General features: G+C 36.1%; 2 protein-coding genes across 2 annotated transcripts; both read right to left on the bottom strand.

Annotated features, from left to right (window-relative positions):
• Positions 1 to 2689: 2689 nt before the first annotated feature.
• On the bottom strand, positions 2690 to 7160 carry LOC143465296 (coadhesin-like). The gene is made up of 7 exons (XM_076963517.1): positions 6971 to 7160; positions 6163 to 6331; positions 5834 to 5994; positions 4999 to 5162; positions 4643 to 4834; positions 4404 to 4563; positions 2690 to 3979 (listed from the first exon to the last, which is right to left on the bottom strand). Exons 1-7 carry the CDS (start codon positions 7116 to 7118, stop codon positions 3729 to 3731), a joined length of 1245 nt encoding a protein of 414 aa, XP_076819632.1. The 5' UTR covers positions 7119 to 7160; the 3' UTR covers positions 2690 to 3728.
• A 1986-nt stretch (positions 7161 to 9146) lies between these two features.
• LOC143465715 (GATOR2 complex protein WDR24-like) lies at positions 9147 to 15504 on the bottom strand. Its single transcript, XM_076964161.1, has 11 exons — positions 13662 to 15504; positions 13035 to 13244; positions 12738 to 12881; positions 12509 to 12646; positions 12185 to 12367; positions 11306 to 12052; positions 11069 to 11235; positions 10850 to 10946; positions 10376 to 10650; positions 10011 to 10179; positions 9147 to 9874 (listed from the first exon to the last, which is right to left on the bottom strand). The coding sequence occupies exons 1-11, from the start codon at positions 13854 to 13856 to the stop codon at positions 9578 to 9580; spliced, it is 2622 nt and encodes an 873-aa protein (XP_076820276.1). The 5' UTR covers positions 13857 to 15504; the 3' UTR covers positions 9147 to 9577.
• Between the last annotated feature and the right edge of the window lie 288 nt (positions 15505 to 15792).

Below are 15792 nucleotides of genomic sequence, written 5' to 3'. Positions count from 1 at the left end.
AACCGAAGTGACTATTTCATCAGCGTCCATTTACCGAAGTTGCTCAAACACAATAAACTCTCTCCTGCGTTGTAAATATTGTTTTTCAGAACACAAATAAAAAGACTTTGGATTGAATAAAAGTGATTTACTCACACCTTGCCAAAGAAGACCCAACCATGACAAATGAATTTTCAAAATCGCTTGCTCCAGGATCAAACCGGGCATCAGCTATGTTCATCTTTTCCTGGCACTTACAGTACATCACTGTTGATGTATGCATATTTCAACAAACTGATAAAACCATCTGACTGGACATGAGTGACGTGTCTGACCATCTTCTACTTCCGTTCACAACTGACCTGTGTAAAGATTCTTACTGCGTAAACAGGCCACCTTAACGGGAAACTATTCCCATGGATGGAGTTCATTTTAGTGGGGTTTTTCTTCTTCCATCCAGACACACATGTCGGCTCCATCTTAACGGTGACACAACGCTTATGTCCAGTCAAACTATGAGCAAAACTGTTGTTTTATATTAAATGTGTGCGGACGCTAAAATCTTTTTTAAATTCTCTGATCGGTCCGTAATGCACATTTTTTCCCTCGAGGCCTTGTCACATTTTCCCCGTCCAAATTGTGGAAATTATTGTCGATAACTACTAATATGTTTGCAACCACTTGTGTCAGCACAATTTTTTCGTTCCCCACATTGAAGACGAAAAATAAAATGAACGAATTAATATAGTGACCAACACATTTTTGCTTATGGGTTTATCACTCTCGTTTTAGACGTGCAGAAAAAAGCGTAGTGGTTAACAATAGTCGATAGATATTTTATGCTGGCAGTCTCGGGTTTGCACCTTGCTATTGTTTGATTTTTTTGTCTAAACTTATTTTTGACCTAATTTAGTCATGAGAGGTTAAAGTTGAGGTCAGAGGGGATTAGTTTTTAATTAATTTAGACTTGGAAAAAGAATGTGATTGTACGTTGAAAAATAGCATTTAATTCAATTCGCAGCCTAGGCCTAGGTTAGGAATTTAATCATGAGAAGTGAGAGTTTGGGTCAGAGGGGATTAGTTTTAGGATAATTAACACTTTGGAAAAATTAGTACGTCGTTTTAAGTTGAAAATTAGCATGCATTTCAATTCGCTGGCGTAATTATCGTTTATCATAATCGAAGTTTCTTACTATGGTAAACGGCATCAGTAAAATGTCTATTTCACCCGCCGCCTTTTACCAAAATAAAAAAATACCAATTGCGTAACCGGTTAGCCGTTTACCGAAGTAGAGCTAGGATAGTTTTTTTTCGAATTCGGCAGCCGGTGAAATAGATGCTGCCATAAACAACAAACAAACATCTACCAGTATACTTTACTCAGCAGTAAATCGTATTCATACACCCATCACATTCACAGCTTTTGTGTTATTAGAAACAACTGCTGAGAACTCATGGACAATGGAGGACGAAGAGTTTAATAACCCAACTCGGCCAACTGCGCTAGCCGCTAGCCAGACTACTGCTCTTTTTATGCTTAGTCAAAACGATAATTAACTTATAATGCACAACGTTACAATGGGGGACAGCCGGGCAGGTTTTGACACTACATCGGCTTTTATAAGCTCTTTAGGGGGTGTAGGTCCATCTGAAGCCCTATCTAAAACAATGCAAAGTACAATTTTTCAATTTGAATTTGCTTCTAAACAAGCCCGGTCACCTTGCTGAGTTTTTGTATCCGCCGAGATGTAGGTCAAAAGGACTTAATGCGGTATTTTGAGAAAATTCTCGTATCTGGAATTCTCGCACCAAATGCTTCAACTTTTTAACAACTTTTTCCCTTACATTTCTCCAAAAAATCAGCCAAAAAGCCTTAACTTTGAACCAACACAAAACGTTAACTTTAGCCTGAACCTACACTCCGCACACGCCATAACAACAACAAACCTTCACGAATTAAGGTCACGTACTCACTGGACCGGAACCATTTATACTTTTTCTATAGCGACGTCGTGCCTGTATGCGACCTTCGTCACAATCGCCGGGTTGCCGTTTTAAAACTGCTCAAAATGGTACTACACCCCCTTTACAAGATTTAGAGAAAGAGGCTATGCTATGGTTCAAATTTAACAGGGATACTATGAAATCTTATAAGAATGAAAAAAGGGGGTTACCCCAGAAGTTTCCCGCCACATTCGTATCGATTAAATTATTTTTTATTTCTTTGCCATTTATTGATGAGAACGAAAAGTTTGGTACAAATTATTTAGTATTTACTGTACCTTTTTATAGCATACTAAAGAAGTATAATAATAATACGCTCACAAAAAAATCAGGCAGCAGTAAAAAGCCTCGAGGACTTAAAAGTTAAAACTTACGTAGGACGGATAGGTCTTTAGTGGTGTTATAACGATGGATGGTTTGTAGTAGAAATCAACATTCATTTGTAACACTTTGTACGGACTATTTTGCATGCCATAAGTGCTTTTTCAGGCAGTTTTATCACCGACGCCGACTCACATCCCACCGATTTTTCGCTGCCCTGGACTGCCTGAGTAGGCTAAAGCACGTTGAACCACACGTTGAAAGAAATTCCAGCGTTGTCAATGAACAAACGAGACTTTCGAGAACTGGTCGCGACAGTCATCTAGGTGGCCCTGCCTTTCACAAGTAAAAAATGGTACAATGTACAACATCCGAAAAATCATTTTATTTTTCGTCATCAGCGAGATGGGGACAAAGAAGCAATACCAGTTGTTAGAGCACGAGAAAAAATAACAAAACCAAAAAGGCTTAAAAGTTAAATCGTGCTTGAAAATAGTGATGATAGTCCTGTGGCGGTCGTGACAGTAAATTGTAATAATTTATATAATTGGCATTCTAAATAAGCATTCTGGGTGTCTCCAGTTAGATTCAATTGAATGTTTGAACAAATGTATTATTCGTGGTTAAATCCGTTATTCAAATAATGAGTTTCAAGTGTTTCAAGTAGCTTTGTATTGTATCATGTGTAACGTAGATGGTACTTGTGATGAAAAGCATATGACGTAGAAATGTACATGTGACGTGTTACACGTAACATGGCAAGCAACACAGGTCTGTCGCCCATTGGTTGGATACAGCGGTATAAAAACTAAGGTTTGGTTAAAATCGTTCTTCTCCCTCTTGTCTCTTCTCAGAGTATCAGTTTTACTTTCTGGATTATTCATTATTGAATTGAAGTTATAGCCTTATTTGAATGTGAAATGGTGATGAAAAGGTTTCTGATGTAACTACGACTATATTTCGGACAGTATAACAATTTAGACTTTATGAATGTGGTGCTGATTTAAAGAAACAATTAGAGAAGCAGGCGCAACGGATTCAAAGACACAATTGTCTAGGTGTTATAAAAGAAAGACTAAAAGCCTTTGGCTTTAGGACAACCTCAAAACAATCCACATCGCCATCCCCACAGTCCAATAACATGCTGCTAACAAATAGTACGACCACTAACTTAAACCTAAATAGCTCAACCATGATTAAATAAGTAGTTATATAGTATAAAGAAAAGTTAAAGCATTGCACATATGTATATCATATTCTTTTGCAAGCACAACATACACAAAACTAACTCGTGCAGTACACATCTAGGGAAGTTCCAAGCGGAAATTACCAATAAAAGCTAAAAAGTAATCCGTTTATTACTAAACTACGTCGCCAACATATCAACAGCCAATTTATGATGTAATGTATAGACCTAATTGTGACTAAATTGTATTCAACAAAATGTCATTTACTTTCGATGGTTTTTGGATAAAGCTTAAAGCCTTTCGAAACATAGTTTTCGATACATCTTTTAATCCAGTTGCCGTTGTCTTACTACGAGCTGTTTCTTTTTTTGTACCAGTACCGAGTGATTTGCTGTCAGCATTCTGATTGTTTTCGTCCGTTTGCAAGCTTCCTTTTTCATGGCTCAGTTTATCTTGTTCATCTTCACTACCTGCGCCTTCCTTCAATGCTTAAATAAAGCAAAGGAAAGTTATATGCAAAACATATACGACAGTTTAATGTTGAATTGTTGGCTTTAATAACTATACATGGAGATTTTGCCAGTTGACTATAATGGAACACATATCCCAATATCCCGAATAGATTATGTACGTTTTAACGATGTTATGATATTTTCCATGTTCAGTTAAATAAAAATAATATGTATTTGTTCTAATACTAACAATTTAAAACATTTAAATGTCCGAGCAAATAGGCTACAGCAGCAGTTCAATCTTTATTTAAATATCGTTTAAACGTAGGTTAAACACAAGTAAATTTTTGCATTTCTTTTTTTGATCTCAAAAACAACCTCGTGTAATCACAAACTTTCTACCAATAAATAGTAAATATGTATTTTTAAACAATCCGTTTGCTTTGGTAGCTGTAGTTACCCGAGTCAGTTTCTCCTTTTTGAAGTTTTCGCAGGGTTGTAACAATGATCAAAAGAATGGGCACCACTGAAGTTATGGGACCAACAAATGCACCTGTAGCGCTGATAGTGCTCAATGTATCTGGACAACGTTCTTCATTGCATTTCTGTATTCGAGTTCGCTGTAGAAAAAGTACGCGTTTAATAAATAAAAAAATAATATTTTATGCAAATTGTATTTTTTCAATAAGAAACACTTACCATCCCGTCGGGATCAGCCCCATAGCATAAAGTGGAAGGTGCTCCCTGGAAAGTACAAACATCAATTATGGTAACAGCTCCTCCGCCGCATTCTACGGAGCAAGAGTTATTTGTTGATTTCGTATATTCGGGACACGTTAGAGGCCTGCAATGCTCCACTTGCATTGTTGCTTCACTCCCACAACCTTCACTCTACACAGTAGACGTTGAGTTGATTTATATAACATTAGTCAACGTTTTATTTATTGCTAAGGCCCTATTATGTGGCAATGAGGAATGCTTACGCTGCTATTTGCAAGTTATGTGAATAAATTAATTTGAGTTTATATGTTTAAACGCTTCTTTAAAACACTCACAGCGTTATTGCTCAACTTATTGGCAACAAAGCAGTCTCTCATCCTCATTTTTTCACCGCGACAGGTAGCTGAACATGAGCTAAATGCCGACCATGAACTGAAAACTGGACATGCGAATGTATTACATGAAGTTAAGGTCGTTTGAGTTGCATTACCAAGTCCACCTGAAAAAAATAACTTCTATCTTATTAATAGTGTAATGATGACTCGATTCGATAGCACGAAAGGACTCAACTTGAAACGAATCACGCTGTGATGGATGTTACAGCGAAAATTAAAAACTTATGGTAGCCAGACCTGATAGCCTACTCGCCCTACTGTATAATATGTATGATAAAGTTACTTTTCTGAATAACAAAATCAGTCAAATTAAATATAACGAACATAACAGAAGATAATCGTAGGAGTGCAGTGTCATACAGGTGCTGTAGCTCTGTGGTAGGGCTTGACAAAATCCATTTCCTATATTGTTTCTATACTTGTGTCACAATTTGTGTACGAACCGGAGCAGATGTGTCGAAGCGGCACTATGCGGTGATAAGCTCCGGCAGCACTGCCCCCTGATGGTATTGGTAACCAATTGAACGCAACGAGTAGAGTGACGTCAGCAATCTTTGCGAACTTATCAACACTAACTTGACCTAACTCGAGTCCTAGCTTCGTTTGACTCGACTCAAGTAACCGTTTGACTTTACTTGAATCGAGTTAAAAAAACTTGATTGCAACAACTCTTCTTCAATACCACCACGAATTTCTTTTTCAGACTGATTAAAAATGCAATATACCGCAGCACTAAATGAGATATATAGACCAAGTAAATACATTGCTATTTTACCTAAACATGCAATGACACTAGCTCCAAGTTCATGGATACAAATTCTTTCTTGTGTGATATTTCCGCCGTCACAGAATCGGTTACAATAACCAGTATCCGCCCATAATGACCAAGTACCGGTGCAACTGTCTTCATTAATACAATTATACACTTGTAGAAGCCTGTAAACGTAAGGTTGTTATATTTTAATGAATATACATACAATTCAATATCGACCTTCTATTTTTTCATGTCATTTGCAATTACGGAGTTATAGATATGATATCGCAAACAAATTAGAACTTTTAATGAGTTAGTAACAAAAAGAAAGCTTAAAAAGAAACACTAACGTGCATGGGCTGTCTGAAGTATTACATCGAAATGATTTTGTTGCCTGGCCTAGATCACAAGTGCCATTACAAACTGAGCCGTTTGAGAAAAGAAAGTTTCCCCCGTCGCACTCGTCTGAGCAGTTGGTGTATACTTCTTTAACGTGATTAGACGTACAAACTATTTCATCTGAAAGTTTAGCATATTGCATTATTTTATGGCGTATACTGTATATACTTTTACCAGACTATTCCAACAGGCATGAAGTAAGTTACCGCTCCATTGGTTATTTACACTTATTGTTATATCAAATTTCGTCTGCAAATAAGTAGGCCTACAGTAATTGAATAAGTAATTAAAGATTATGTAAGCAACTTCATCTGCAAATAAGTAAGTAACTTAGTAAAAATCAGTAAAAACATAACGTGTAACCAAACTCACGTATTGAAGTAATTAAACAGGTGTGGTATTTTAACTAATTTCCACGTTAGTGTACAATGCTGGAATTCCTCACAGGTTTTATAGCCTACAGCCTAAACTTATTAAACTAAATTTATTGCCCGACAAAAAACTGCACAACAACGACCTTCTCAGTATGGCATCAAAACCAGATTACAAACTTAATTACAATCGCGTCATTTTTCTACGGCGAGTCAAGGGGCCCGGTGTTTCATGCCTAGGGGAGTAGGTGCAAAATGAAGTGTTTTAAATTTAACATGCAAATTAGAGTGCAGTAGTGCAAAATTCCGTTATATAACTTATGCGCAAACTCCGAACTTTTTCTAAACAAATCAACATGATAAACTGCTCAAGTAACAACATCCTTACCTGTGTAACAGTCCCTTACACGTTCTATAATGGGAGCCGTTGAGTAGGAAAACCAAGAACCCCATTCTTTATAGGTTTCCAAAAGATGAACTGTACTTGGTAAAACTCCAAAAAGTATGAAGGTACGCAAAAAAAGCAGAATTTTCATTTTGTGCTATACGACAAATACGCTATATACACTATTATACAGCAGTCTAAAATATTGACAACTTTTAAGGACAGTCATAAAAAGTATTGACAGGGCAACAACTGAAAGCTTTCACTGTTTTAAAGTCAACCAAACACCCGGAAACTTTAATTTTATGGTCTACGCCCTTGTTTTTTTATTCATACAAAATACAGAATTGTGACAATTAGCAGAATACTATTTAGGATCAATTAAAATATATGTGTTATACTATGTTGTATTGGCAATATATGTTATCAATAAATATATGAATAACTAAATCCGGATGTAGCGTCAGTATGCCTATGCATAGTTTACGTGTTCAGTATATTCATCTTCAATGCTTACTAAATCTCCTATGCTTTTCAAGAGAGGAAATTCTATTTCAAACATCCTGTGTCGTGTCTACAGTTTCTCAGTTTAATTGATATTTCTTAAAGCAAAGCAAATTTATGTTCTACCTATAACAATACGTGCACGTTTGTTTCAATCTATTTGTAAAAGAGTTCACTTTTAAATTTTTTCAGTCTTATATGGAACTGATCGGTACAACTCAGTGTTTTGGACATTTCGTATACAAACTTCAGTTTCTTGATGTGCTCTCGTCTTTAATAGAATTGAAATGGCTTGCGATGACAATAGAATACATATACAGGCCTATATGGACAAGACTGGGCTAGTCGATATCGATGCATTGATATTACTATTTACTTCAGCTACTGTAGAAGAACGTAAACTCTGAACTTGTAATCATAACTGTTAGTAAACTGCGTGATGCACTTAACCATTACAAACAACAACAAGAACTAATAGCCTACAGATTCAATTGGAATCTGCTTGCAAGATTGGAATTTGTGAGAATTCCAGAAATAGTACGTATTCGGATTTACGTTTCATTAACCAAGTATAGGGACGCTGAAAATGACAGTAATAACAATAGCGTTAATGGACATTTACAGGAAACCGTGTTCCCATTAAAAAATTCATTCAATAAGATAGAAATATAGTCTAAAAATTATCAGCTTTTCTTGTAGCCTATATTGATCAAGGTTGATCAAATTTAAAAACGTATGCGTAAATGTAATCTTCAATTGGTTTATTCCCAGTTTAATAAACTGTATGCTTCTACTTTACTGGTTTATTTTTAAACGTTTTGTTTCCTGCTTATTCAATAAAATTGTATCATTATTTCATATCTACTTCGATAGTATTGTGCAGTATATTACTTATTTATTTCTGCTTACAATGCATATGCATTTATATATTATAGTAATGCTAGTTGTTAAATAAATCTGATTTGAACGAATCTTATGTCACGACTAACCGCACATCAGTTTAATTAAACCAATAAAATTACTTTCACATAGCACATAAAATTTAACATTGTCAATGTTTATATTGGATTCTAAGTTTGATTATCAGCGATAACAAATTCGTATCCTAAAATCAATACAAAATAATTTATGTATTTTTTAATGGCCAATGCCCACTACCTCAATTTTCTAGCGCACCTTTAGTGTACGATAATGTTTCCTGTTCATGAGCAATTGGACATGTAATTACTGTGTTATAACGGTTAGTATCGTAATTTTCGTTTCGAAGAGCAGTTAATGGCGAAAATTAAACGATATATTTTTTGCTACCCTTATGATGGGAAGTGGCGAGCATTTCTTAATTGCAATAGCTTTGTCAGCGTTATAGTTACACAGCCAGTTTTAACAGCTCGCGGCAGGTGACAATCAACCTCTGCTTTGAGTTTCTGTAAAATTGTAGCCTACGTTAGTCTTCTAAAAAGTCACACCATGAGTGTTCGGTGTTTGATCCACACATACAATATGATTTTTTTTCTCGTATTCATAGCCTACCGCTTCCATTTCGAATGGAATTACGCACGTAAAATTGCCACCCAAAACTTTCCATCGCTCACTCGCCAGCTTCAGAACAGTTCTTAAATGAAAAACTTGCGCTGTCCTCACGCGTTGCAGGCGCTAAACGGACTGATATCTGAAATTCAGTTATTCTAATATCGTTTATTCAGTCTCTTCACATCAAAACACGTATTTTCCGTTTTTTCAATGCAGCGTTATGTTTGAACGTAATTATCAAGCAATTGGATGTATCAATTTACCCTATGCGTTTCCTCAAGGCACACAAAACCACGACCTGGCCTTAACGAAAAGCTTAGTGTTTGAAGCTGTCACTTAGCTATATGCTATTCATTTAAAACTTAAACTTATTTAAAAGCGCTTAAATTTTAAGCACTTTTAAATACAAAGCTAACACTAACATATCAAAGAAATTGTTTGTTTGACATTGATTGTCGTCATGTGCACATGAATTTAGCGCACTAAAACATTTCTGGCTTAAGTCTATGAACGCTCAGTTCGTAAAATGCAATGTCCTAAACTTCAACTATGTGCAATATATATAATAAGGAACAGTTATATGCAGTGGTTTTCACACCAGCCCGGCTTATCTTTCCTTTTCTTCATCCATTCTGCAACACAGCGAAAATGTCCGCCAAAGTTGCAAGCTTGGCAATATGTATACAAACCTTTCACAGTGAGATTACACAGAAAGCAGGTAACCGGTTTGTTAGTGTGATCAGGTTGCTCCCAGTGATCACAGCGCCACGGTTTTGCGCCAGGCATGCGACGTTGGCATACTCGACAGCAAAAATGAACAGTCGATGACGTAGACAAACCACGAATCGAGGGAATACGGCTAAGTTTCACAACCTAATAATTTTTTAACGTTACAGGTTACACCACGATGCAGTGAACATTTTGCCACCACGACAGTCTGTGAAAATAGCTCCATACGTTCCCATCCCAACATTTTGCAAACCTAAACAATATCTTAACAAAGAAGTACCTCTGCATGTTGCACCCACAACTGATGCTTTGCAAGCAGATCAAGGTAAGATTGTTGCCAACGTTCGACGTCACACTCGTCTAATGGCAAGATGTCAGAGCTAATGTAAGAACTCAGAGCTAGTATTATGCTCACCGGAGTTTGTACGTCATTATTTCTGGCCATATGCCTAACAAAAGAAAGGATAGCATCTTTTTCTTGAAATATTCAGGCTCTCTAACACAATATTCCACAGTAAAATTATTTTAAATAGCCGTCAAATAGAATCTGATTTTTAAAATATCAACAATAACCAAAAATAACTTTATGACCAAATTACGCACATAACAATAAATAGATTGATGAACGGTTAACAAAAAACCTACGTCAACTGTTTACTGGTTATTTCATGTTTTATTGCGCCAAGAGGATTTGGCCATAAGGAAGGCTTGACAACCAAGTCTTTGTCACTGAAAAACATGCCATCCCCTTCTACAGGAGGCGATGGAGAGGACGACACCTCAACTCTGGATGGTGCAGTTGTCTCATGCCATCTTCCTCCATGTGGAGTCAATATTGTCCTTTTTGCAGCTGATAAATTCGCCACGGCGGATGGAACATCAACATGACCAAACTTTGCTATTGACTCCATGTCTAACACCTGAAACAAAGTTTGTCCTTCTGCTTTCACTGGAGTTTATAGCAATCTGCTGTATTAAAAGCGAGCATTCGTAAACAACGGTATGTGTAACAACAACAACGAATGATATATGGTGGAGCAAATTCTGGCTATAAAACATTTATATGATCAGGTAAAAAATTAAATGCAGGTATTCCCACTACAAAATTCTGTAACTCACTTCTTTTTGCTCAAAAGCTTCTGATGGTATACCGATTGTATTCCATTCTTGGTCAGTCATAAAATCTGCTTCTGATGTTGCACCATCATACCCATACCTTCAAATTAAAACAATTTTGTAAGTTTTTATAGTTCAGAAATTAAGCAAATACAGTGATTCTAACGTCAAGCAATAAAGTCTAACAAGTGTTGCATGAGCCTCAGCTCAAACGTCACCCACGATAAAATATTTTCATCATCCGAAATATAAAAGTCTGGTTCAGAATGGTGTCCCCTAGCTATGTCGGTCAAATAATCTTCAATCTCCACCCGACCCTCGTCTGAATGAATTTCTGACTCTGCGCCACTTGTAACTGGAAACAGTATTTGAGAACCATGCAAATCATCCTGAAATATGTTTACATAATTACAACAATCAATCTGCTGCACAAAAATAAACGTAAAAATTGTAACCCACCTTTCTAGACATTATTGAAGGCTTTTTACTGTCACCCTCTGCTCGTCTGTGTTTGTCAGTAGCATTGTCTGATTGCGTTCTCGGTAAAGAAGTATTAACTCCACCTACAGCTTTGTTAGTCCGCATTTGCGCTTCATTACAATAAAATTCTCCTACCAAAAGCCATGTTCTAGCAATGTTTGGACTGCCAGCTTTTAACGCGATTTGTGAATTTTGTGTGCAAAGGTCTTTGAAAGAAAGTGCCGCGGAAATACCAGTTAATTTGTAATTTTTTGCCATGAATATAAACCCTGGTTTCTTTAGGTGTTCAATTACAGTGTCTTCAACACTAATGTTATCATCTAAGTCTTCACAAAATTTATTACTATCACTGCTTGTTTTGAAAATGGTTAATGATGATCGAGCATTTAGAAATTGCTTCATTTTCAAACCGATGTAGGTTGGTGAAGAAGGCCTCGAATAAATCAAGCCATCATTTTCGGTCCCTTTCCAACCAAAAAGGGTAGGTAACTTGTTCGATTGACCAGAAGGGCTTTGTGCACGTGGTGTGTACATGCCTTTGTCATCCCCTGCTAGTCCCAAATAACCCAATGAACTAACATCAAAACCCGAAGTCTGAGTGTTGTCTGATGGTCTAATTGACTCCTTCATGTTGTGCATAAACAGCGTCCCATCTTTTGAGCACGAAAACAGATAATCAGGGTCATTATTTTTCCATGCAATGCCTGTTGTTGTGTCTCTGTGGTCCTGCATTATAAATATAATATCAAGCAGATTTGTTTCACATAAATTTCCATCAAAAATTGGTACAACTATGTTATAAAATATTTCAAAATGATGTGATTAAAACGTTGCAACTACTCGTGCCTATAAACTTACATCAAAATAAGCAAATGGTACATATTTTCTTCTCAGATCCCAAACATTAATGGTGAAATCAAGCATCATGGACACAGTAGCCAGCTGATCTTTACGCCGAGGCCTCCACCTCAGAGATGCAACTGAAGATGTGGTCGGAACATTATTAATTTCCTTTGGCCGACTGCTCAAGACGTCCCACACCTATAGTAAAACAAAAAGTGCCAGAACTATTCTCTGATACCTTGGTAAACTTTCAGTAAAATATATTTTATTCTTTTTACTGAAGTATTGAGCATCACATTGAAACCTTGTGAACAAGCTTGACTAAAAACACAGTAATACCTTAACCATACTGTCTCTCCCACCAGTAGCCAAAGTGTTTTTTTCTTCTGGATCTGGGTGCCATTCTAGTGTATAAACTGATCCTTTGTGAGCTATAAATTGGGATATGCAAATATTGCTGCGACGATAATCCCAGATCTGTGAAAATACTAAATAACTTTCCTTAATCTGCATGACTGCTTGAACTGAGGTTTATAAAATTATAAAGTAACACATGGAGGAAACGTACTTGTACATTTCCATTATCAAAGCTGGCCGCAAATTGAAAGTGGTTGTAAGGACTAAACTGCACACATCTCACACCATCTGCCTTGCTGTCAAAAGTGCATAAGCACTCTTTTTTTCGCACATCAAACATTTTCATTGTCCCATCCTTAAAAAAATATAATGATAATTCTGACAGAAGACCACCTATTAATTTTATGAAAGAGTAATATTGGAAGCATAACAGTCAGCTAAGATTTCTTTGTCACAAAATGTTTAACACCGTAAGATCTACTAGTCACAAAAACATAATAGTATATACTTGCGAGCCACTAATGATACGAGAAGATTCATGTGGATGAAAAGAAACTTTGGTCACAGTCCTGCGATGTTCTGATAGAACTACAAACTGTTTATTGCGATTCATAGCAGCTAAGTCCCAAGCAACAATTGCACCATTTGTAGCTGCTGTGACAATCAACATCTCATCATTCTGGCACCATGCCACATCAGCACTGCTCATGTTCAAGCCCTGTTATAACAAGTAACATAAGTTTACATCATTACTAGTAGCTGTCAAAACGATTGCTAAATTTCCAGAAACTTTGTTTTTTAATGAAGAATTAGGAGATATGCAATTGCATAGAGAGTTATTAAACTAATCAATAGCACCATACTTTAAGTATCCATAACATAATATACATTTGTGAATTTGATGATAATCCTAGACAACAGCTTAAAAAATCTGTTTAATCTACCAACCATTACAAAATCGACATAATTTATGTTGAGAAATAGTAAGTATGTTACTTACAAATAGCAACTTTAATAAGTTGCCATGATTATGATCACATAAATGTACTTTTAAGCAGGTATCATCATCACATCAATGTAGTTTTAAACAACGGACAATATATGTTTCTATCATACATAGTCTAAAAATAATGACCTGCTTTCTACCAATATGCAGGTTCTTGAATTCCTTGAACTGACCAGTATTTTCATCAACTGAAAAAATCTTCAGCAATGATCTTCCTGCTACAATTACTTTTGAATTGTCTCGACAAACACTTAATGCATTTGCTGCGCCACCAACATTCACGTGTGTTGTTTTCTTTTGATAGTCAGCATTAATCAACTCCATAGCTAGCAATATGAGTACTATATATATATACACTATAAATAGGGACACATAATATCCAAAAGTGCAAACTTTCAAGTCTAATATTTGTTTATTCACATATTTTGCAGTGCTTTTACAACTTTTTGACTTCTAACAGCTTTTATAAGTCATTTGGTCCCATATACCTGCTCTCCCATATCTACAAACAAATGTTTATTGGTTGCTATAGCATTGCAATAAAACAAACTTTTCCCATTGAGTTTAAAATGTTTTCCATTTTGTGGGATAACTTTGCCTGCATTTTTTACACACAGGGGGCTTGAAGCTACAAACCCATACCTCAACAACCATCAGACATCATTTGTTGTGCCTTTCTGTGCCTTGAAAACACAACTCATAGCCAAAATGTAATTGCTAACAGCGACATGCATGTGGGTTATGGTTCATGGTTAAGCGGAATTTTCTTAGTAAAGTCAATGGCTAATAAAAAAGATTTGTTGAGTAAATAGTTTTGATCTAGAACTATAAGTATCGATAAGTTGAGCATGATGTCAAGCTTACACAGAAATTTTGTGCAGAAGCTTTGGCGGGCCATAAAAGACCCACTTCAACTCTAATGCCATCACAATTAGTACAGCGACTCATATGGTCATACAAAAAAATGATCACAGTAAATATTTCAAACTTGATTAATCTTGAAGGTAATTTTTAAGCAGCATATGTTTCATAGCATAATTTCTGCTTAAATCTTAACATAACCTAAAAGTTGCAACATGGTATTCTAACTGTAACCTAGAAATATATGATCTAAAGTTTCTAAACAAAGTTAAACAGTCAATTCCAACCCTTATTAATGAAATTTAACCTGTTGTACAAAGCATATCTTTTTTAACCTTATAGGTTATATTTTATGTTATTATACATGTTTGGAACAAATAAAATGTGAGTTAAAGGGATTTTTATGCTTTCTTCAGACTTGAAGGCCTGAATCGGAAGGAGTTATGAGCCAGGCTGGAAAGCATGGCACTTTTCGACAAGATCTTGTGGGTCAGAATAACCGGGCACAGGACAGCTAAAATCGGGGTGCAGCGAGTGCAAGATGGTGTATTTTGCATTTGCAGTCATTAGGTGCATTTTGCAGTCTGCAATGAACACTAGCCTAAACACAAAGCCTAGGCCTTCTTTTTTGGCATTAAAAAAGGAGACATTTGGGTGCACCAAGCACAGCATTGGAAAATCAGAGGGTGCAGTTGCCTGCATGCTTTCCACTACTAGAAATGAGCCATGAGGCCTAATAGGAAAAAAATTCTGACGTAACAATTCCTCAATACTCAATCTTGATATGGGAGTACAAAAGTAAAAGAGACCCAGTTAAAAAACGTTTAAATTTTCTACAGGTCGTGACGCCGGCAAAGCAGAATTTCTTGGCACGTTCTAAACCCTTTTGAAGCCTACAATAGTTTAAAATGTTGGCTCAGTAGCCGAGTCATTCGGGCGTTGGCCTAGCAATAAATTCCGTCCGGGTTCTTACTGGACCATTCCCAACCTTTAGATTAGATGGTCTATCTAGAAGGAAAAAGACTCAAAAGTGATCCTGTTACAATATTAAGCAGTTTTAGGAGACAGCAGTGACGACAAACTATTGTGTTATGGAAATTGTTTTCGCTCGTAATTGTCAATACAGTTGTAAACAGGTCTTGCCATTTAAACGAACAATCCATTTTAACATATCTTACCCAACAGTGCTTTATATAAGAATGTAAATTATAATTAGTCAAAGAGATTTAAACACTGTGTTTAAATCTCTTTGTAATTAGTACTATATAATCATAATAGTTATGATTTTTATTGCTTTAGTAGTGTTGTAGGGAAATCCCCAAGTGATGGAACTGTTAAAAATTGCAGTATTTTCAAGAAAAGCATAGTATTTTTAAAGGTTAAAATTAAAACTGGCTTC

The sequence above is a fragment of the Clavelina lepadiformis genome, chromosome 7 (assembly GCF_947623445.1).
Source record: "Clavelina lepadiformis chromosome 7, kaClaLepa1.1, whole genome shotgun sequence".
In the NCBI taxonomy this organism is placed as follows: domain Eukaryota; kingdom Metazoa; phylum Chordata; class Ascidiacea; order Aplousobranchia; family Clavelinidae; genus Clavelina; species Clavelina lepadiformis.
The sequence above is the reverse complement of the archived record's forward strand: the minus strand, read 5'-3'. Positions and strand labels throughout refer to the sequence as shown.